At 46.9% G+C, this 22031-nt stretch overlaps 3 protein-coding genes across 13 annotated transcripts in view; 1 reads left to right on the top strand and 2 right to left on the bottom strand.

Annotated features, from left to right (window-relative positions):
- Positions 1-1494: 1494 nt before the first annotated feature.
- Positions 1495-13333, bottom strand: CENPO (centromere protein O). 2 transcript variants are annotated; one of them, XM_061625842.1, is made up of 6 exons: positions 12836-13330; positions 10243-10412; positions 8467-8596; positions 6542-6801; positions 3460-3631; positions 1495-2624 (listed from the first exon to the last, which is right to left on the bottom strand). In XM_061625842.1, exons 1-6 carry the CDS (start codon positions 12864-12866, stop codon positions 2425-2427), a joined length of 963 nt encoding a protein of 320 aa, XP_061481826.1. In that variant the 5' UTR covers positions 12867-13330; the 3' UTR covers positions 1495-2424. The 2 variants fall into 2 exon arrangements, with proteins under 2 accessions (XP_061481826.1, XP_061481827.1); XM_061625843.1 differs by lacking the exon at positions 1495-2624 and adding an exon at positions 2646-3023 and having other exon boundaries at positions 12836-13333.
- Positions 13334-13418: 85 nt separating this feature from the next.
- PTRHD1 (peptidyl-tRNA hydrolase domain containing 1) lies at positions 13419-15430 on the top strand. Its single transcript, XM_061625845.1, has 2 exons — positions 13419-13723; positions 15021-15430. The coding sequence occupies exons 1-2, from the start codon at positions 13475-13477 to the stop codon at positions 15189-15191; spliced, it is 420 nt and encodes a 139-aa protein (XP_061481829.1). The 5' UTR covers positions 13419-13474; the 3' UTR covers positions 15192-15430.
- Positions 15431-20468: 5038 nt separating this feature from the next.
- The window catches only part of NCOA1 (nuclear receptor coactivator 1), a 393348-nt gene continuing 391785 nt past the window's right edge, over positions 20469-22031 (bottom strand). For 8 of the 10 annotated variants that reach the window (XM_061625852.1, XM_061625854.1, XM_061625846.1 and 5 more), the window contains one exon: positions 20469-21944. In XM_061625852.1, the coding sequence (XP_061481836.1) occupies positions 21777-21944 (168 nt within the window). In that variant the 3' untranslated portion in view covers positions 20469-21776. The remainder of the gene's footprint in view (positions 21945-22031) is intronic. The other 2 variants (XM_061625855.1, XM_061625853.1) reach the window with 1 other exon arrangement.

Here is a 22031-nt window from a genome sequence, read left to right on the forward strand (position 1 = left end):
TGTGTCAAACTCAAGACACTATTACTGACATACATTACTGTGGAGTCGGAGTCGTGCAGTCGGAAGCAATTTTGGGTGGAGTTGGTAGAAATGTACCGACTGACTTCAAAATAAATTCTGATTGACAAATTTTTTAAAATATAAATTCAAAATGTCAAAGAAGCTTCCCATGAAGTCAGCTGTAGTTGAGCATTTCACCATAACTCAAGATGGAAAACATTTTGTGTGTCAGTGTATGACACAGGACCCAGATGAAGACAAATGCTGTGATGCCAAGATCAGCGCATATTCAGGCAGCAATAAAAATGCTCCTACGAGAGCTTCCAATTTAAAAAGACATTTACAGCCCTTTCCAGGGCTGTGGAGTCAGAAGCAATTTTGGGTGGAGTCGGAGTCAGAGTCGGAGTCAGAGTCAGACAGTAGAAAAATAGAGGAGTTGGAGTCGAAGGTTTGGCGTACCGACTCCACAGCGCTGCATACAAGGCCCTCAATTGCTCAGGGCTTAGATACTTGGCAGAGCACCTGATTGGTGGGCACATTCTCTTGAAAATTCGGTATACATTTATGCAGGAGAGAGCATTGTCAGTACGAGCACTCCATTTACCAAATTCCCTCCCCTCTCGTATGTGGCTGGTGACAACCATTATGGGGTTTTGGTGCTAACTAAAAACATACTGTTTTGTCCAGGCCTTTAGATGAGATACTGCTGATCTGCTGGTTGTTGAAATGTTTTGTTTCTTTTGGTTCTAATATATGTTGTTTTTAAGGATTTAGTGTTGTAATCTTTTTAGGCATAAAGAATGGGCTATAAATATTTTAAATAAATAAATTTACTGGCCCAGATATAGCCATAAGCAAGCATCCTGCTCTCACCAGCGTAAAAACTTAGCGTAGAATGTACATGAAAAGTCAATTCATTGCTCAAACTCACTCATACGGTTGCTAATAAAATCATTCTCACTCTCAGCAAGTAACAAAGACTATACTACTGAGCTCAAACTTGAGAACAAGCATTTAAATAAATGGTCCCCCTACCAATTTTTCACTCACTGGATGTCCAAAATGGATGATCCAAAGGAATTCTAAACGTTAAAATGTTTTTAGTTTCCTAAATTGTACCATAGCCAGAGAAACGAGGGCTGCAGGGAAGTGACTCTCCCTTTCCCACAGCAATATCACTTTGGGAGGTGTGGCTTCTCTATTTGAAATGTAAAATTTAAAAAGCCTTTGGGATGGAGCAGGACACGGGATATCATATTCTACGATGGAAACTCCTATCTCTAGCAAAAAAAACTTGAGCTTGTTTAAGGGTTTTACTCCTCCCAAATTCTATTTAACAATTTCTTTCATGGTAGGAACTCTTGGCAAACAACAAAGTATGCTGTCACTTCTTCCTGCATTGAGTAGAGGGCTGGCCTCATAGGCCCCTTCCAACTCTACTATTCTATATGAGTTCTAACGGACCGTGAAGAGAAAGCAGCAAAACTTTTGAGCTAAGCTGGTAGTCTTTATTAGCTTTTCTGAAGAGTAGGTTAGCCTCGACATAAATAAGCACATGTGCTTTGAGGTACCTTAAAGCTATAGATTTTTGTATGCCTTCTCACCAGTTGAGCCTTTTATATTATGTGCTTCACATGTAAGCAACTAATTTATTTTGAAACATACTGTGAATTAGGTAGAAAAAAATTAATAAAAAATCTAAATGCCAATATTACATAATAAAGGTTCTCCACAAAGTTTCAGCTGCTTTTGGACCACTGCCAGCTGTTTGGGAGGTAGCATCTTGGTGGACGTGGCCCAAGGCCAGTTCTCTGGAGAAGAAATGCCATGAAGCTTCCCCATCCCTCTGTCTTAAAACCTGAAGAATCAAAAAACCTCTAGCCCAGCCTTTCCCAACCAGTGTGCCTCCAGATGTTGTTGGACCACAACTCCCATCAGCCTCAGCCAGCATTGTCAATGGTCAGGAAAGATGGGAATTGTGGTCCAACAACATCTGGAGGCACACTGGTTGGGAAAGGCTGCTCTAGCCAATCTCAACAGGAAAGATAAGCAAAGAGCCACTTCCAGTGTGAATCCTGCCACAAGAAACATGTTTCAATCCCTTTCATAGTAAGGACGGGCATGACTCACATGTCACAGAAAGCACAAGGACTGAAAAGTGAACAAACTTCCAGGCTTACACTGGGGTTTAGCAACTGCTAGCAGAGCCTTCTGCCCATATTTGTTTCCATCACTCTTTGGATTAATCACACAACTTGGGAGGTGCACACTTTTCCCATTAGACTAGCAGTGAACTTCAAGTTAACAATAAGCTTCTGAGAAAGTTGAAGACATCCCTTCAGTAACATACATGATGGAGGTTTTCTAGATAGGACCAATCTGGAGTACTCCGAGGTGCCACTTGTTCACTTGTCGAGAGATAATTCACACTGCAGGTGCCTCAGAGAGAACCCTGTCACCACCGGAAGCCACACTTGTGGAGGGGACTGGCAGCTCCAGTAAAACAGGGTGACTCAGATTTTCTTCTGAGGCTGCGATGGAGCGAAAGACTTCATAAAGAGATTTCTCTTGGAACAAAGTCAAATGAACCACTGCCATGTCTCGCAAAGAGGCTGGAGCATTTTCTGTTGGGGGAGGGGAAGGTGGGGAAAGAAGAGTTAGAGGGTCAATGCCTGAGGAAACAGTCGGCCTTCCTCTCCCAGGCCTGTTCTTGCGGTAGAAGTGGAGCTGCCCTCCTTTTCCCTGCTGGGGGGCAGTGAGGTGCCAGCCTAATTTTGCAATGTGCAAACTGGTTACGAACAACTACATGGAACATAGCCCGCTAAACAGCAGCTGATGGAAAATAAGGGGTCCATATCAATGGCTTTTCTCATCAAGCCACATTTCAATAGCAGCAGGCAGAACTGCTGTGGGGGAACTTTGAGGACAAAAGCAGTTAACAAACCAAGGCTGTTGGGATTTTCATGGTCTGGCTGTCATCTGTACTTTGCTAGCAGTCTTGTACCTGGTGTCACTTGGGAATTCTAAGGAACCAAAAAAATCAGTGCCATTTTGAAATCAGTGGTTAAAATAAGTGCAGTTCTGAAAGATCCAGTCTGCCATCTTGATTCAAAATGGCGTCCAACTGTAACGGAACAGAGGAAGCTGACTTATACTGACTCAGACCATTGGTCCATTTAGCTCAGTATTGCCTACACTAACTGGCAGTGGCTCTCCGGGGTTTCAGACAGGGGTATCTTCCAGCCCTACCTGGAGATGCCACCGGGGACTGAATGGGGGCCTTCTGCATGCAAAGCAGATGCTCTGCCCCTGAGCTACAGCAGAACTTGCTCCTTGACCTCGGGAACCATTATGAAAGATCTGGTGACTATCTTAAAAGGTGTCCAAATGCACAGTGAACAGACAAACAATTTTCCAAAATACGTAGTAGATTACCAAACTCAAACGCAGTTCCCTCACCTTTACATGTAACAGTGACCTCCGTTGGGAGGGCACTCATGGGGTCTCCATAAGTTAGCTTTGCTGTGAATGGGAAAGTCTTGCCTTCTCCCGACACGCCATAGTTAAATTCCAACAGGTTGTACAAGGAATTCCCCTGCAAACGTCCTTCGAGGAAAGCAGCGAAACGCTCCTGCAAGCAGAGGTGCAACTGTAGAATCATCAAGAAGACCCAGCAGAGTGCAGTTTTCCCACTTCTGGAAGATTTATTTACACATTGTTTGGTGTCCTCAGAGATCAAACAATGTAAACCACCTCAGATCATCTTCCAAAAGTTGAGCACAATTCCGTTAATGGGGGACAGTTGGTTCTAAAGCACCAGGCCTAACTTATTCAGAGGTTCTCCAGCCCCACAGGAAAAGCTTATGCTGGATTTGGTCAGGCGATTCTAGGTTTTTGGGGAGCAGGGGAAAGAGAATTGCATTTCAATCTCACCCCTGGCTTAATCCTGGCTGGAGATGTTAGAGGTAATTGCTCCCCTCCTGGAGGGAGATTTGCTGAATCTCACACAATATCTAACAGACTGCAATATTTGGTCTTATAGAGAAGCCCTTTCCCCAGGCCTCCTCTTAGCAATATGGGGTGGAGGGCTGCTACACTCTCCTGTGGCACATAGCATGGCTCGCTTGCTTGATCTACCTGAATGGTTTTACTCCACTGGACTTAAGCCATGCAGAGGGCTGGCTCCCATGTTGGCATGTGGGATAAGGCACAGAGGGGTTGACGCCAGGCAAAGGAATGCAGTCAATCAATGACTGTTGGGTGCATTCCATCTCATGGGCAGCATCCAATTAACTTGTTCTGTCAGCTGAAGGATTTCTGCCTATGCAATGGAGTTTCCCCCCTCCTTGTCTGTGCCCTCCCCAAACCTATTCCAGAGAGGTGGGAGGACCCCTAGAACACATGGGGGAAGAGACATGGGGGAAGAGAGGAGGGAAATTCTGTTGCACAAGCAGAAGTCCTTGTGCTGACAGAATAAATTAGCGTCATACCACCCCATCAGAGAAAACAAACAAAATCTACAGAGAGAAGAACCTAGACTTCCCCCTGCAACCACCAGTGCCTCACTTTGAGGATCATGGCTTTTACCAGGATTTACATTATTGTCTAGAAGTATTACGAACAATTCTGTCAAGCAGATTAGGCCAAGATTTGCTGAAGGCCACCCAGTGGCCAGTTTGCATATTGCAGATTAAGAGTGTCTAAATCTCAGTCAGCCAATAAAGTTTATCCAGCTAAAAGACCCCATCTGCTCCCCACAATCCCTAGACCTCACCCCCCTAGCCATTAGACTTGGGGTAGGAAACCTTTTTGGCTCTGACAGGTGGAAGGGGCAACCTACATCTCAATCATGTGACACAACTGTGCCATCATATGATCGACGGGTTGGTTTCCCTGCCAACCTGTCAAAAGCCTAACATCAGAGGTTGAAAGGCGGAGCACTGGAAAGGTTGTACAGCCTGCCCTGTGCTCATCCTTTCAACCTTTTGCAGTCCTCCCCGCTTTTCCTTTGCCTCCCCCTTTGTCGGAGGTACAAAGGAACACTAACCCCACCTACCCCCTCACTAAAGCCCCCACTGCCCCCCAGGTCTCACCAAGCCTTCTCCCCCTAGACCTCAACAACTCCCCCATCCCTTACACCAGGCCAAGCCTCCCCCAGCAGACCCGGCCTTTACACCAGGGCTGGGGAAGCCTTTTGGCTCCATAGGCCAGATCCTTACCAGTATCAGCCTCATGGGCTAAATCCTTATCAGGATCAGGTCACGGGCCAAATTTGACAGGCCCTTGTGTGTAAGATCCTTTGAAGTCCTGACACTGAGACTTTCAAGAACCTTGCAAGACATGGCTAAAGGGATCCCCCCCATTGTTTTAGTAGGGGATCCCATGCAGGTTTGCAAAGAATCTCTTGCTAAAATGATGGGGAAACATCCCTTTTAAGCAGGAGATCCTGATCAACACCTCTCCCCGATTTGGGGAGCAGCATGCCTCAGAATCCCCTCTGAAAGACAGAGCTTTTTCATCGACATGGAAACCTGCATGGAATTCCCTGCTAAAACAACAGGAAAACATCTCTTTAAGCAGGAGGTTCTGATCAACACCTCTCCTTAATTCCACAGGGGATTCCAAGGCACCCCCCAAAAGTGGTTTTTTTACCTCATCGTTTTAGCAGAGGAGCCCATGCAGGTTTGCATGGAATCCCATGCTAAAATGATGGTGGAAATGTCTCTAAGCAAGAGATTCTGATCCTCAGAATTCCCTGCTGAAATAGAGGGGTTTGGACCTTCTTGGGAAAGGAGGAGGGAAGTGGAGGGTAGACAGCCCAGGTGAGCAGCAGAGAAACACAAAGGAAAGCCACCCTGCTCTCTCGCTGCCTGCAGCTTCCCTCCTCCTCACCCTCCACTACAGAGTCTGAAATGGTGTCATCAGTGAGGCAGGCAGCAGCTGTGGCAGAAAAGCAGGAGCCGCCCCGGCCTGCCACGACTGTTTCTCCGCAGCTCGCCTGGGCCACCCGCTTCCCTGCTCTGCTACCCTGCAGCGCTGCTGAAATGACTCAAGTGTTCAGAAGGCTGCCGTCAAGTGGTGGATGGCACTGTGAACTACAGCATGATGACATCCTTAGGAAAAAATAGAATAGGAAGGAAATGTATGAACTACAAAGTAAGAAACCTGATTTCAGTGATTTAAATAGCCCCCCCCCTTTGGCAATATAAATAAACTGAGTTAAATCAATCCTTCTTGATACTGGCTCTTCAGTCCTTGCTGTTTGAAAGATGAACTCTGCTAGTGGCTGATCAGCAGCACCTGCTCCTGACCCTTCATGTCGATAACAGTTGGAAGCAGACATGACAAAGCAGAGCCCTGAGACTGTAGCAGCTCCGCCCATTCTGACCTTCAGGAGTACTCTTTCTTCTGAATGATCATTCAGTTACAGCGAGTAAGGACAATGCTGCCAAACAGAAAGTGTGTTTCCAGTTTCACACACATGCACTTAGTAGCACACAAAATGGCATCAGCTTTTTTTACCCAGTTGGGACCCTCCTACCTGTAACTGATCTGCCTGGAATTTCCTCCCAGCATAAGCATTCAGGTGATTTGAGAGCACAGACAAGAAGCGTTTGGTGTCTGTCTGCAAATGCTTGTGAGCTATTTGCTCCAAGGGGATGAAGGCTGGAACAGAGTGGCGCTGGATCCGGATTGGCTGCTGCATATGGAGATCCAGGTAATAGGAGTCCAGGTAGTTGCCTTCAAAGGCAGTGCTGATGTACAGACAGACTCCTTGCTTAGTCAGTTTCCCACTGAGGCCTAGAAAAGACATCCTTAGTCAGCACTGTGACAAGCCAAAACTGCAAAACAGTAAAGAACACAATGCTATGGCTAACAGCCCCTTTACAAGGCGCATCAAATTATGAATGGTTACTGGCTCCCTCCAATGACCATGGGTGTGCCAATTTATTTTTGCTTTTTTATAAATTCCATCCTGCCACATGGTCTCATAAAACAGTCAGGGTGCCCAACTGCTGCCTGCGCATGCTCTGTTGCCATCCCTTTCCTCCCTTTGGCCTTCTAGACTTAAAGGCCTTGTAAACAACAGACCAACAGTCTGTTTCCAGCTGTTTCTCAGAGATTTAAATATTTTCAAATATGACATGCATTGCAGAGTTTAGTGACAAACTACGGAAGCATATGAAAACCATCTAAAATAGAAGTAATATGATATAATCCAGAGGAAAGACGCAGGATGGGAAGAATCTATATTATTAAACAATTTATTACATTTAAAATTAATTACATTTAAAAGCAAATTAAAAACTGGGAAAATAACTAGGAAAAAAACATATCCAAGAAATGTTTTGAAATGGATAGGAAATAGTACATGCAAAATATTAATATCTATGAATTTGAAAAAAAAACTATCACAAGATGTTGCACCAATGTCATTTGACCCCCTGTAAATTAAAACATGTATACCAGCTACCCCATGATAATTGCTATAGATAGTCTGCATATTTCCACATGTTCTAGAAATGCCATAAAACCCAAAACATTAAGGAATAGTAGATTATGAATTACCAATGGATCTAATAAATATTCCTTTAAATTATTTGGAAGGATACATTGAAGTGGTAGTTATAGAAATGGTTTCTGTTCTCTTGATCTCAGGAAAAATGGCAATAGGTAAGTATTGGGAAAAATATATATATTTTTTAGAATTTGCGATGCTGTTGTTGTGCATAAATTCTTATTGTATCCTTGCATAAGAGAGCCAGTGTAGTGGTTAAGGTGTTGGACTGCAACCTGGGAGACCAGGGTTCGAATCCCCACCCAGCCATGAAGCTCCCTGGGTGAACTTGGGCCAGTCACTGCCTCTCAGCCTCAGAGGAAGGCAAGGGTAAACCCCCTCTGAATACCGCTTGCCATGAAAACCCTATTCACATGGTTGCCATAAGTTGGGATAGACTTGAAGGCAGTCCATTTCCTTTCATCCTTGCATAAGAAGATATATGAGAATAAGATCATAGAAAAATGGGCAGTTTTTAAATCTTTCTGGAAAGAAAAATTTGAAGAGAATGTAAACCGTTTTCATCATCTTTTCTGGTTCAGAACTAATAAATTTCCTTATTTTATTTGTTATTTATGGTGCAGTGAATGGTTACTCAATGCTTTTTGTACACCTTTTATATATTTCCAATATAAATCAAGAAAAAAATAAACTCAAAACCAAGAAAGAGATTCAGAGAGATGTTCTGTGCTACCCTGCATCTTTGGCATTTTGCAGATGTGCCAAATGCTGATTAAGGCTGCAATCCAATACATGTATACTCAGAAGTAAGTTGCATTGGATTCAGTGGGACTTATTCCTAAGTAAGTGTGTATTGGATTGCAGCCAGTTATTAAAACAAAAAAGGCAGAGGCTTGGGGGATACTTGATCCTAGGAGCAGAGTCTTGCATGCATCTGAGGGAGGTACCTGTCAGACGAAAGACCTTCAGCAGGCCCTTGGCATTCTCAATCTTCCACTCCAAGAGGGCTTGTTGGCTGGTCTCTGTAGCCTGAGAAGTCAGAGAGTCACTTTTGGTTTTGTCTTTGATCCCAACAACCTACAAAAGACCAGAAAGGATTTAGCTCAGTCATTCCTACTTGGCATGTCCACACTACATTGTGAAACCAGCTTAAGTGCCATTGCTTCTTCTGGGACTGTTGCAGGCAGATGGCCTTGTGCAGAATAGAGAGGCAAGAACAAGAGCCAGATGAAGAGGAGGAGCGGTGGACAACTTTGAACAAAAGGACTAGTTGATACAGAAGCTCCCAGGGGAGAAATTGTAGAGAATCAGCTTCTGTAAGATGATGCTGTCAGTGAACCACACATACAAGTACATAGGCTAGTGGCCCTGTTTCATCTTCACCTAAGTTCCCATCCCCCCAGTATTAATGAATGAACGTTGCATAGTGCAGAATGAATTAAAAATATTACTGGGCCAAATGGACTAATGTTGTTAGCCAGTCAAGAATTTAAACATTGTGCCACTGGGATAGCATAACAGGAGTATATCTTATGAGGAAAGGATGATGGGATAAAAGCCACATGCAGCCATTCTCAATTTGTCCAGTTGGGGAATCAGTCTCCAGCTAAGAGGATCACAGAAAAATATGGACTCTCTTTCACTAGGAATTCAGTTATATGCCCTAAATGACCAGCTACCATGTTTCCCTGGCCCAGCAAAGGAGAACTGACCCCTGACAGCAGCTTTCTGCAACTACACCTGACAGCCACAACCAGAAGCTGCTGTTGTGTGTTTTCCTGGGATTAGTCCACACAGATCATTTCTACTTGCAGCTGCAGGCATTTACCTGAAAATAGTAACCAGGTTAGGTGATGCCTATTGTGAGCTGTCTGGTACTGAAACTGAGAAAAGAATACAAAGAATAGCAAGGTGGAAGCAGAAGAGCCCAGATGGCCACCTGTTTTAATCTGCTGTCTCCAAAACAAGCCATCCATCTGCTAGCTGCCTTCTCGCCAAATATCCAACAACACAGATGAGTCCAGATGGCTCATGCAATCAATCTGAACTCTGAAAACTAAACTCCTCCCTTCCCCACCTGTTCTGGTCACTGGTCAGCCTGCTGAGGGGGCGGGATCCTTTGCAACCCCAAATGGAACAATAATTCAGCCCCCAAGAGTGAACAGTACCCATCAACCAAATCTTCTCAATGAAATGTGGCTAATTTCAATTCATCACCCAATACCCAAGCACTGCAGTGTTTGAATTTTTCTTTTTATGACTGAAACTACAACTGTTTAATGTTATAACGTGGTCATGAGCCATCCTAAGCCCTTTGGGATAGACAGAAAATCATCACCTCAATATAATTTGCTGCGGCACCCCAAATGCCTCAGGGAACAGACCTTCAGGAGCAAAAATCTCTCTTAACTTCAGCAGAGGCCTCCGTCTAGGAAAGCTTCAGGAAGCTTTCTTACACTTACCCTATTTTCTTGAGGTGTAAGACTAGAATCTAAATAGAGATCTTTTGGTGAAGGGTGGAATGTAAATTGCTTGAATACATAACCAAAAAACTGCTTTGACTTGCAGACTGCATTTTGATCATATTTAATTTGCACACATTGGTTCTTGTATGCATCGCCTCAACTGTCCCAGAGCCTCTTGCTCTGTCATGTCCTTAAACTTGATAAAAGAAGGAAGGGAGCATGTGGTGGCTTTTAGCTCATGGTGCACTCTGCACCTACCCGAGAGTGACACACTTTCAGTTTGGTTCTCAGCTCATCTCTCCGACATCGCAGTTCCTGGATCCTTACTTTCATCCTATTCACATTCTCCTCATGTTGTCTCAGTTCCCTTTTTTTCAGTGCTACTTTGTGAGCAGAAGCCTCCAGCTTTTCCAAATGGGATAAGATACCTGCAAAGAACATGTGCAGACAATAGCAGCAGCCAGTATTTGTTTCGACTACGTTTGCAACCGCAAACTGACAAAAGCAAATCTTGCGATTAAATTCACTTCATGAGAATTAACTCTTCCAATTTTAAGTTAATTGTCCATTAAGTAAGAGTGTAATGCTGGATCAGCCCAAAGGCCCATCAAGTCCAGCATCCGGTTCTAACAGTGGCCAGTCAGATGCCACTGGGACCTGCTCAGCTGGCGTTGACCCATGATAGGCCTTCCTGCTGTTGGTTCCCCATTTGTGGAATGCCTTTCCTGGGGAGGTGTGTCTGCATCTCCCAATTCCAATTTTCAGGAGAAACTTAAAAAGATTCCTGTTTACCCAGATAGTTGAAAGATACTGTTACTGGCAATCTTGAAATTATTAGCTGTGAGGATATATGAAGGTTTTTAAATATCCTTAAATGTTTTTCATTGTTTTAAATATGTTTATATTTCATTTTTCATCGCATTGTTTTACCATTTTGGTGTTTGCTGCCATGGGCTCATTTGGGAGGTTAGAATGTTAATAAATAAATGAATAACTAAGTAAGGGAAACCTGCAAGCAGGCTCTGAGTACAACAGCCCACTCTCCACTCGGGATTCTCAGAGGTTCATTGCCTCCAATACTAGTGGGAGAACGTGGCAATCATACATTCACTGCGCATCTAGGAGTTCACTATAGTCTAGATTTACAGTCAAAGACACCTAGCCTCTAAACGATGGGAAAAAGCAGGTTCAGCCTGGAGAAGACCAGGTCTGAAGAGCCATATGACCTTGGGTGAAACCACTTGCAGCCACACAAAAGTAACAGTAAGTATTCCATTACTGTGTTTTTAAAATATATTTCATTCAACAATGTGATTTAAAAATGTTGTGGTCCACCCCAAATGGTGTGTGGGTGCTAGAAGGATGAGATGGGTATCTCTGGACCACTTTCCCTCAACCTAGTGACCTCCAGATGTTGTTGAACTACAACTCCCAGCAGCCTCAGCTTAGCACAGCCAATAGGCCAAGGGCGTTGGGAGGGCACTGGCATGGGGGAAGGTGCCTCTATATAAGCAAGGGGACAAATGAATGAGGCAGGCCCAACAAGGGATTTCATTGGGTCCACCCTGCCCCACACCGTGGATCTTAAGGCCAGTTAACTTAAGGCAGGAAAGCTTAAAAAGGACCTAAAAAGTGCCCTGCAACTGGATCAAAGGGGGCCCACCTAGCCCAGCATCGCCTCCTCAAAGCGGCCAGCCAGATGCTCCGCTGGGAAGCCTGTGAGCAGAAGCATGTGAGCAGGACCCTAGTGCGAGGGCAGTGCTGTCCCGGCTTGCGACACCCAGGAACTGGCATTCAGGGGGGCACATTCCTGCCTCCAACCAACCATAGAGAGAGAGCATCACCACTGTGGCCAGTAGCTGCTGAAAGCCGCCACCTCCTCCTCTGTGAATTTACCTAATGCCCTCCCCCCATAATTTTTAATCGAACGCCTGAACATTCCCAAAAAAACAATGGAAAAGGGGAATTGGATCAACAATAAAAAGAATGAAACAAAGAATGAAAACAAAGGCAAATTGACATGCAGAACAAATGGTTACAATGGAGGTACGGTCTGTTTGTGATACTTAATTTCCAGATTGTCCAAAATCGGCAGCAAAAAGCCAGCTATAAAGAAAGAAGGAATCTTAAAGGGGGAAAAGGGGGGAGTAAGAGGTGCTAAAGAATCCACGGCCATGCATGGGCCAATGGCAGGGACCGTCCATGCCCTGGTAGATTAGTATAGCCAATAAAGCCCAGGGGTATAGTGGTCTGTGGTTACAGGGGATCTTGGACCCCTTCCTTTTTTGGGAGCAGGGCCCCAAGGCCTCCAGCATTCTACCAGCCAACCAGCATGAAAGGGGAGGGTGTTGGCCACTGGGAAGAGTCTTCTGACAGGCTTCTGAGTCCTTGCGCATTGCTGCTGATTGGAGACAATCGGAGTGAAAGGTGTGTCAGCCAACGAGAAGTCTCTTCTCAGCAGCTAACACGCCCCTTTCATGCTTTTTGGCCCACAGAAACCACTGCTGGTGCGGGAGAAAGTATTAACAAGAATCTCATTCTCAACCCAACAGCAAAAGGGGGGGGGAGAACAGGGCGCGGCTGTCTCTCAGGAAGGGCCTGTGCGCGCCTGAATTTGCCACGACACCACCAGGGAGTGAAAAAAGCGTCCCGCATAATTCTGGTATCTAATGCCCTTTTGAAGGTCCCCCCCCCAAAGAGCCTCGGGGGATGGGGGAGGCCTACTAACCGGGCCAGGGAAAGGGGAACCCCCAAATAACCTCTCCCCCCCTTCCCCCCGTGCCTGAAGGACCCCCTTCCTCCCACCCACGCACTCACCCACCCCCACCCACTGCTGCCCGGGCTCGCTTACCACCGGACAAGGAAGCGGCAGCTTCTCCCATCCTCACACCTTTGCCTCCCCTCGCACCCCCCTTTTCCCCAGGGAGCAGAAGAGGCAAGACAGCGGCCTCCGCCCAGCGCGGATTTGGGGGGCGGCGGAGGGCAGCCCCCCGGCAGAGAGATTAACGCCGGGGAGAAACTCTCGACCCGGAAGCGCCTCCCTCACGCCGGGCCGGGACTCGGCACCAGCAGCGGTCGCCACGGCAACCAGCCAACCCAACGGTCCCACGAGAGCGCGTTCAAAACATCCCGCGCGCCCGGCGGCGGGAGCGGAACTGCGTCACGCGCCGCCGACGCGGCCTCCGCCCGGCATGCCCCGCAGTCGACGAAGGTGTCGCTGAGGGAAAAGTGTGTTAATAATAATAATAATAATAATAATAATAATAATAAATTTAATAAATAATAATTTTGAAAAGGAAAAGTGTCCTTAGATGATTATCTCCGCTCAGATTTGATTTATGGTCAGCGCGTTCAGGGGCGGAAAGGCGGGTTCCTTTCACTCAACGCCGACCTTTCCGTACAGCAAGATTGCTGCCCTCCTGTGCCGTCCGGAAGCGTGGCGGCGCCCTTTCCTCCCAGCATTCCGTTCGCCGCCGCCCAGTGCCGACCTATGGCGGCTCCCAGCCTTCCGGTAGCCGCGCCCACCGGCAAGATGGCGGCGACGTCGGCGTCTCGGGCGCTGGTGCAGTACGTGGTGCTGCGGGGAGACCTGCGGCGGGAGCCCCTCTCGTGGCCGCTGGGGGCCTCGGTGGCTCAGGCCTGCCACGCGGCCCTGGCCGTGGTGCATGCGCACTACGAGCACCCGGACACGGCGGCGTACCTGGCCCAGGGCGGCAGCATGAGAACCGTTGTGCTCGAGGTAGGGGGCGTGGCTGGGCGCAGAGGTTGGTGGTCCGGTTGCTAGGGAGACGGGCTAATTGACAAGCAGTGATAAAAATATGGGGAGCCTGTGGCCCACCCCCCCCCCAGTTAGCATGACCGTAGCGCAGTGGGTAGAACAGCTGGTTTGCATGCAGAAGGTCCCAGGTTCAACCGCCACTGCCAGTCAGTGTAGACACTACTGAGCTAGATGGACCGATGGTCTGTAACTCAGATTCCTGTGTTCTCGGGAAGTGCTGTGAGCTCAGCCGGTAGAGCATCTGTTTGCATGCAGAGGGTCTCAGGTTCAACTCCCAGTATCTCCAGGTAGGGCGAGGGGGGGACTCCCCGGAATCCCTTGAGAGCTGCTGCCAGTTAGTGTAGACAATACCGAGCTACATGGACCAAGGGTCTGATTCTTATGTTCCTATGGCTGGCACAGGCTGTAACTCAGCAGTAGAGCATCTGCTTTAAACCCCCGGCACCTCCTGGTAGGGCTGAGAGAGACTCCCTGTTTGAAACCCAGGAGAGGCGCTGCTAGTCTTATTTATTTTATTTATTTATTAAATTTATTAGTTGCCCATCTGGCTAGGGCTGTGCAGCCACTCTGGGAGATGTACAAAGTAAAAACATACAAATACATTAAAACATTAAAAATCTCAACAATAATAAAACCTAACCCACCCCAAAAGCCTGCCTGAAGAGCCAACGTAAACGATACCGGCCAAGATGGTGGGCCAGTGGTATGGCGGTATAAAGCATCTTCCTGTATTCTTATTTGGGAGAGGCTGTGGGTAAGCGGCAGTGTATCTGCTTTGTGTGCAGATGCATTTCCAGTTAGCACTGGGAAAATGCCAGTCTGGGATCCTTGGCATGCCGTTGCCAGTGTGAGCAATACTGAGCTAGATGGACCAGAATGGTCTGACTCAGTATGAGGCAGCTTCCTGTGTGCCTGATTCTGTACTAGAGTGGGGTGAGGGAACCTGTGATCCTTCTGACATTGCTGACTCCAATCCCCATCATCCATTCCCAACCATTGGCCCTGCTGGCTGAAGCTGATGGGAACTGCAGTCCAACATGCTGCCAGGCTCCTGCATTACAATAGTGGATTTCTCAACTGATCTTTTATGTTTTCAGCAGATAATTTTCCAGGATTCCTGGTCATTCTGGTGTTAATGTAGCAGAGATAAACTAGTCCTTATGCTGTAACACATGCTGAAGAAGCTATTGCAGATAGACCTTGTTTAAGGTTGTGTGTTGCAGTGAGAATCTGATTTTCTTCCTCCTTTTTTGCTTAGGCTCCAGATGAGTGCGCCTTGACTGCATTAGCAGAGACACTACAGCAGAACCGCGTTGATCACAAAGTGTGGATAGAACAGCCAGAGAACATTGCCACTTGCATTGCTCTCCGCCCATGCCCTAAGGAGCACGTACACCAGTACGTGAAAAAATTCAAACTGCTGAAGTGATCTTATTTCTTTCTGGCCTTAATCGAGGACAGCCGGGAAAAGCAGCTCTCCGGCAGGCCCTTGTGGATGTTGGTTTGTGGACAGCTGGCTGCCTTTGCAGTATAGCACTGCCATTGTTAAGATGCAAGAACTGAATCAAGAACAATCTTCTCACTGCATGTTGCTGGCAATCATGCAACTTCAATTATTGTGTGTCTGCAGAGATAATTAAAAGATTGGGCTTATTCAGACTGATAGAACTGGCTTTTTTCATTTTTGGTACAAAACACTTCTTGAAGAAGCAACTCTTGATGCACCTTGATGGTTTTAAATATTGAAAAAAACCCACTAACTGTGTCATTGAGCTGTGCCTAATAGAATCTTGTGGAGTATGCTAAAACTTGAAAACTGACAGACATATTAGAGAAAAATATTTCTGGGAACCTGAGCCCCTCGATAATGTTAGATTACTGTTTCCATCAGCTAATATGCAATGGTCCAGGCTGGTGGGAGAGGACTTAGTCCAGCAACATCTGGACAGTAGTGTAGTGGCAAATTCAGAAGTGCAGGGTCCCTTCATGTTAGTCACTGCCATGTCCCTCCCCTTTTTTGCTGCTGGGTTGAGAATGAGATTCTTGTTCATGCCTTCTCCCACAACAACAGACATCCCTAGGAACCAATAAGCATGAGGGGAGCGTGTAGCTGCTAAGAAGAGTCTTAGTAGATGACTCGCCTCCTTTCACTCTGATGCCAATCACCAGGAAAGGACAAGGAAGCATGTTAGAAGACTCTTATAGAATCAGAGAGTTGGAAGGGGCCTATGAGGCCATCAAGTCCAACCCCTAGCTCAATGCAGGAATCCAACTTAAAGCATACCCGACAGGTGGCTGTCCAGCTGCCTCTTGAAGGCCTCCAGTGTTGGAGAGCCCACCACCTCCCTAGGTCATTGGTTCCATTGTTGTACCACTCTTAACAGTTAGTCAGCCAAAATCTGGCTTCCTGTAACTTGAGCCTATTATTCTGTGTCCTGTACTCTGGGACCATCAAGAAGAGATCTTGGCCCTCCTCTGTGTGGCAACCTTTCAAGTACTTGAACAGTACTATTATATCTCCCCTCAGTCTTCTTTTCTCAAGACTAAACATGCCCAATTCTTTCAGTCTCTCCTCATAGGGCTTTGTTTCCAGTCCCCTGATCATCCTCATTGCCCTTCTCTGAAACCATCCAGTTTGTCTGCATCCTTCTTAAAATGTGGAGACCAGAACTGGATGCAGTACTGAAGATGAGGCCCAACAAGTGCTGAATAGAGGAGAACCAATACTTTACACAATTTGGAAACTATACTTCTGTTAATGCAGCCTAAAATATCATTTGCCTTTTTTGCAGCCACATCACACTGTTGGCTCATATTCAGCTTGCGATCAACAACAATCCCAAGATCCTCCTTGCATGTAGTATTGCTGAGCCAAGTATCTCCCAACTGTGCAACACACATTCCCGTTTCATGCTGAATGACTCATTGGATGCTTGAGCCATAGGGACCCTGCTGGGACCATTCGCCCCAAAAAAGGGGTCTAAGATCCCCTGATGACTATACCCCTGCATCTGGAGGGCCAAAACACCCATAATCCCTGATCATTAGGCATGCTAGCTGCAGCAGATGGAAGGTGGAGCAGTTGGAAAGTCACAAGTTCCCCATTCTTGTTGTATATCCTATAACCTAAGAATGCCTTTTTCCGTTATTAGTACTGTAGTCAAGATTGCATAGAGGGAGAGGACTGGCAAGTAAATAGCTATAAGGCAAAACTGGACATCATACTCATCTCTTGCACCTTGTCTGGTGCTATACATTCATGACAACAAAGCTAGGGGTGGTATTCAGTGCTAGTCCTACTCAAAGTAAACCCACTGAAATTAATGGACCTGGCTAACTTAGATTCATTAATTTCAGTGAGACGTAGTTGAATAAGAGGCAGCTGGATAGCCACCTGTCAGGTATACTTTAAGTTGGATTCCTGCATTGAGCAGGTGGTTGGCCTTGATGGCCTTATAGGCCCCAACTCTGCAATTCTATGAATACAACCCTAGACCATTGGCACCGGTTGTTAGAAAAGAAAGGCCTTTTTTGGAAAGGCATGGATAGTGGGATGGGGTGGTTGTCTCTTCACAAGAACATAAAAGGTTTTTGACAAAATCCCTTACCCAAGGCTGCCAAGTAAACTAAGCAGTGGTTGGAGTGGGGGAATTGTTGTCTTTATGGATTGTAAAGGAAACTTCTGCCACGTTGTCACCCTCCAAATGTTTTGGACTGCAACTCCTATCAGCCAATGGGTGGGGCTCATGGAATTTGTACTCCAACGTTTCTGGAAGGCAGCAGGTTAGTGAAAGCTAAGGAAGCAGAGAACAGACAGCAATGGAGGCACATAAGAAGTGCCACCCCTTCCCCCCCAAACTCCCCTCCCTGTACTGGGACTGTTTCACTTGTTTAGAACTGATCTGGAGTAGGGATGAGCTGTGAGGGGCCCATGTTTGCTGACGACTCCTCATGATTCATAGTAGTAAAAGCAGAGAGTCAGCTTCAAAGGTATTTCTTCAAACTGGTTGAGTGGGCAATAAAATGGCCATGTAAGCAAGGGTAAAATGATGAACCTTGGTGTATAAATCCTGATGCGGTTCTCACTGACTGGGAAGGGAGGGTTGTGGTGAATAGCTCAATGACAACTTTGACCCAAGGTGAGTTGTGCAAAAGACAAATTCCATGTATAAATCTGTATATAAATCTATGGTGAGACAGTCGGAGGTAGCACGTCTGTGAATACCAGTTGCTATATAGTTGACTACTTTTACTATATGAGCCATTTTATTTTGATAGGTCGGCAGGACCCATGCCCGATGTCAGGTGACCCACATTTCCTTTGTATCGTGCAAAGAAAAATTCAAGTCCAGCCAAGCGGGCCATGAAGTTGCCTTGCCGCCATGGGGAAAGCAGCAGCGCAGCCAATCCCAGTGCATTTGGTCAGTCCCAGTCAGCTGATTGGCAGTGACAGCAAGCCTCCCTGGCCAATGCATAAGTGGGAGTGCACTTTAAGGCTCCTCACTGTGCATCGGCAGCTGTGTATCCACCTGCCCTGCTGCTGGCATCACGCTTGGGGAAGATGGTCATGGTTTGGAGAAGCTGACTATTCAGGACCCTTGCTGGGCCTAATTATGTCCGCAGGCCACAGGTTCCTCATGCTTAACGCTTGTATGGGTCAGACCAGTGGCTCAGCCAGGTGCTCACAAGCAAGACCTGAAGGTTGCAGCTAGGGCTGTGCTCCGTGTTCGCCCGAGGCAAATCAGACTTCTTCAGAGGCTTTTGGCCTCAGCCGAGTCGGGTCCAGACAGCCATGAATCACTGTGGGTTGGGTTGGATGGCCCAGAACAATATGTGGCTGTGAAGGGGCGCGGCGTAGGGCTGGAAGATGAGGCAGGCAGAGTGGGAAAACAAGACCGATGCCTACCTCGGATCCCCAGCTGTGTCTTCATGGGGAAGGGAGGCTGAGCTTCTGGCCTGCCTGCCACCTCTCACCCCCCCCAAAGCAGGATCAGTCCCTCAGTGATTCTGAACGGTAAGGGGGATGCCGTACAAGTGGATTTCCTAATGAAAAGTCATTTGCTCAGCATCACCAGCGCAGAATCCCCCACCCCAAATCAGCTGTTCTGCAGAGGGTGGGTTCCGGACAGTGCGAGTGATGCTCTGCAAACAGCTTTCCTGTAGAAAGCCGTTTGTGTAGCATCATCAGTGCAGGATTGTCCCCTCTGCCGATCAGCTGTTCAGCGGAGGGGGCAATTCTGCAGGGTGCTGCCGTGAGGTACTGATCGTGGGGGGGGGGATTGCAGCACTGCAGAACTGACCTCCGTCTCAGTTGGGGGGGGGAGGAGATGCAAGATCTCCTTTTCCTGCCGCTCTTCTTGCTTCATGTCTAACAAGGGTTTTAAAACCCTAACTAAACAGTAGCCCTGCCCCCCAAACTTATTTGGGAGCAAATCTGAGGTGGGGCAGGGGGGCTGTGCTCAGTCCTAGTTGCAGCCCAATTAAATTTGCCTTCTGTGTCTACTACTAAAGTTCATTGCCAAATTTTACAGTGAGCTTTTGCAGGACAGGGAATGTGTGGTCCGCCAGATGCTGGAGTAAGGCTCCCATCATCCCCGACTGCTGCCCCTAGTGACTGAGGCTGAGGACGAAGGGCCCCCATCCCCAGCTTGAGACATACTCTGAGTGAAAAAGTAAACATGGAAGGACTCAAGACAGAACAAGCAAATGGCTGAGAAAGCTATGCTTCTTCTCAGCATGCCTTTGAGCTGTTGCTTTAAACTTTGTACCACAAACGTGGGTGACAATCCACTGTTGAAAAATGCAGCACTCCCCAAGCGACATGTTCCTGAAGTGCCCTGGGCACACCACTAGCCCCTTGTTGAAGAATGGAGCCTTTTAGTCTGGCTGCATGTAATGCAGGATAGCTCTTGTAGCCACGGAGTACTGCTCACTCTGGAGAAACCTAGGCTGGCTGCTTACTGCCTGCTCATTTCACCCTGGACAGGCACCAGAGCTGCCGTTGCTGGCATAATGCCGTTTCCACTTCCCTGTAATTTCTGGTGAAGGTGGGGATGCCTGATATCCTGAATGAGCGTGGAGACACACACAATCCTCCTCAAATGAGCCAGGCTAGGAGCTGCAACTCCTTGAAACAGAGCAGCTACTGGGGCTCAGCTGGTCTCCAGAATCTCTTGCAGAACCACGTCTCCTTTGACATGCTCAGCATGACGGTGGGATACCCGTGCACTTCCTAGTGATGCTGGGGTTCCATACTCTTTGCAAGGATTCCTGCAGGGTTGACCCACGTCATGTGACCAGGAGAGAATGGCAAAGCAAGGAAGTCTTTATCTTCCCGTGCCCCTGAGTACAAGAGGGGATAGAGCATGCTGGTGGAGCTGCGAGGCCTAGAGCTCAGTCCAGGCTCCAGCAGGGAATCTTCCACGTTCCCAGCATCATAAAAAAACAGCTCAGATACGCAAGAGCAAGGCGAGAGTGCTGCCGCCTTACCAGCTGAGAGTGGGCTTAGAGGTGCCCTGAACTAGCGCTTCATTAGCCCCAGCATGATCAAAGCCGTGGTGCAGGAGCGCTCTTTTATTCCCAGCCCTTCTCCCCACAAAGGTGCTCCTCTTTGGCCCATGAACGAAGCGTGCACGCGGTCTTCCCCTTTCCACGCAATAATGCAACGTTAGCCACCAACTTTGTCACTTTGTTTTTTTTAAACTCTTGCAAATTCAATTAACAAAAGCTACACAGTTTTGTTTTCACACATCAACAAAATTTCAGAAAGAGAAAAGAAAGAATAACTCCCCTCCCACCCCATCCAAAAGCAAGGCTATTTAAGAGCAACCCCACCCCCCAACTAAAAAGAGAAGGAAACCGATTTATACAAGAGGTCTGAGCTATTTACACTGAAAGGCCTCAGGGGCAAAGAATAAGCTTGTCTCCTATTCCACAGAGAATCGCCTTTTTATTATAATCATGATAATCAATATTATTTTTAAATAGTTTTAAGCTACCTTGGCTGTTAAACACAATCAAAGCAGAGAGAGCTGACTGCTTAATTCTAATCAGAATTTTATCTACAACAGTGGCTGGAGGGTGCAACTGCCACGCGCTTCTGCTGCACACCCTCCATGTCATCTCGCCAGGGTTCGTGGCATGCCAGCCTCCTCATGGCACAAACCCCATAGAAATGAGACGAATAGTCACAGTGGTGGCCCCCGGCGCTTTGCTCCAAGAGCCACTTCTCCCCACCCCACCCCTAAAAAATATTGCAATTATTCCCCAAACTGTACTTTTGTGTTTTCTTTTCAAAAATTATTATATTAGTTTTTGTATGAGCTCCCACCCATCCTGTTTTCATAAACACAGAGGCCTCTTTCTCGCTAAGGAGGCCATCGACATACCAGCATAAAACATGGAAAAAAAGATGGGTCAAAATACTCTGTCATTATTATCATTATTATTATTTCTTTAAAACTGACAAACTCACGATTGCTAGAAAAAGCTGATTGCACAAACGGATTGGGGAGGTCAGCGGGCGAGGTGTGCGTTTTTAAGAATAGCTAAAAACATCCCTTCCCAGAGAAGAGATGAGTGTGATTATTTGCCCAATTCCTGCTTCGCTGAAGACGCAAATCAGTGACAGATCCAGCTGAAACTGAGAACTCACCTCCTTTTCCTCCTCCTCTTCCCCCAGCAAGACACTTTCCCTCACTCTTGGAACCCCCCCCCGAAAATGAGTAACCTCCATCAGGGATAAGAAGCCAGCAACTGATTACAAAAATAAGGATCATCTGTAATTTTGGCTCAACTGTTCTGTCTTGTCACTTTGCCGACATCCAACACCTTCAAAAAAGAGAGAGAGAGAAAGGGGAAAAAACTTTTTTTTTTTGCTCCAAACACTACGAGAGCTGAAGAATGGCTGCAAGTTTTGAGATATCAAAAATCTCAGAAAAATATATAATATATATATTTATATATATATCTCTATGTCTTATTATTTAAATTTCACATTCCTTTGAAAAGCAGGTTATTCAGTCAGTAGCTGCTGAAGAAGGCTTTTCTGCTGGGCTTGTGGGGTCTGGGGGCCCGTGGAGGATTTCTGCGCCCCCACCGGGCCCGGCTGGTTCAGGTAAGGGTCTCCGCCTACCAAGTTGACTGTACACTGCACATCCGCAAACACCTGGACCTGCTGCACCTGCCAGGAGAGAAGGGAGGAGAGAGGGCGTTAGCCAGGCATGGGGAACGGTCCCCCTGGCAGACGGAGCAGGTTACTACGGTTAAG

Source organism: Rhineura floridana, chromosome 4 (genome assembly GCF_030035675.1).
Source record: "Rhineura floridana isolate rRhiFlo1 chromosome 4, rRhiFlo1.hap2, whole genome shotgun sequence".
NCBI classification, from domain to species: domain Eukaryota; kingdom Metazoa; phylum Chordata; class Lepidosauria; order Squamata; family Rhineuridae; genus Rhineura; species Rhineura floridana.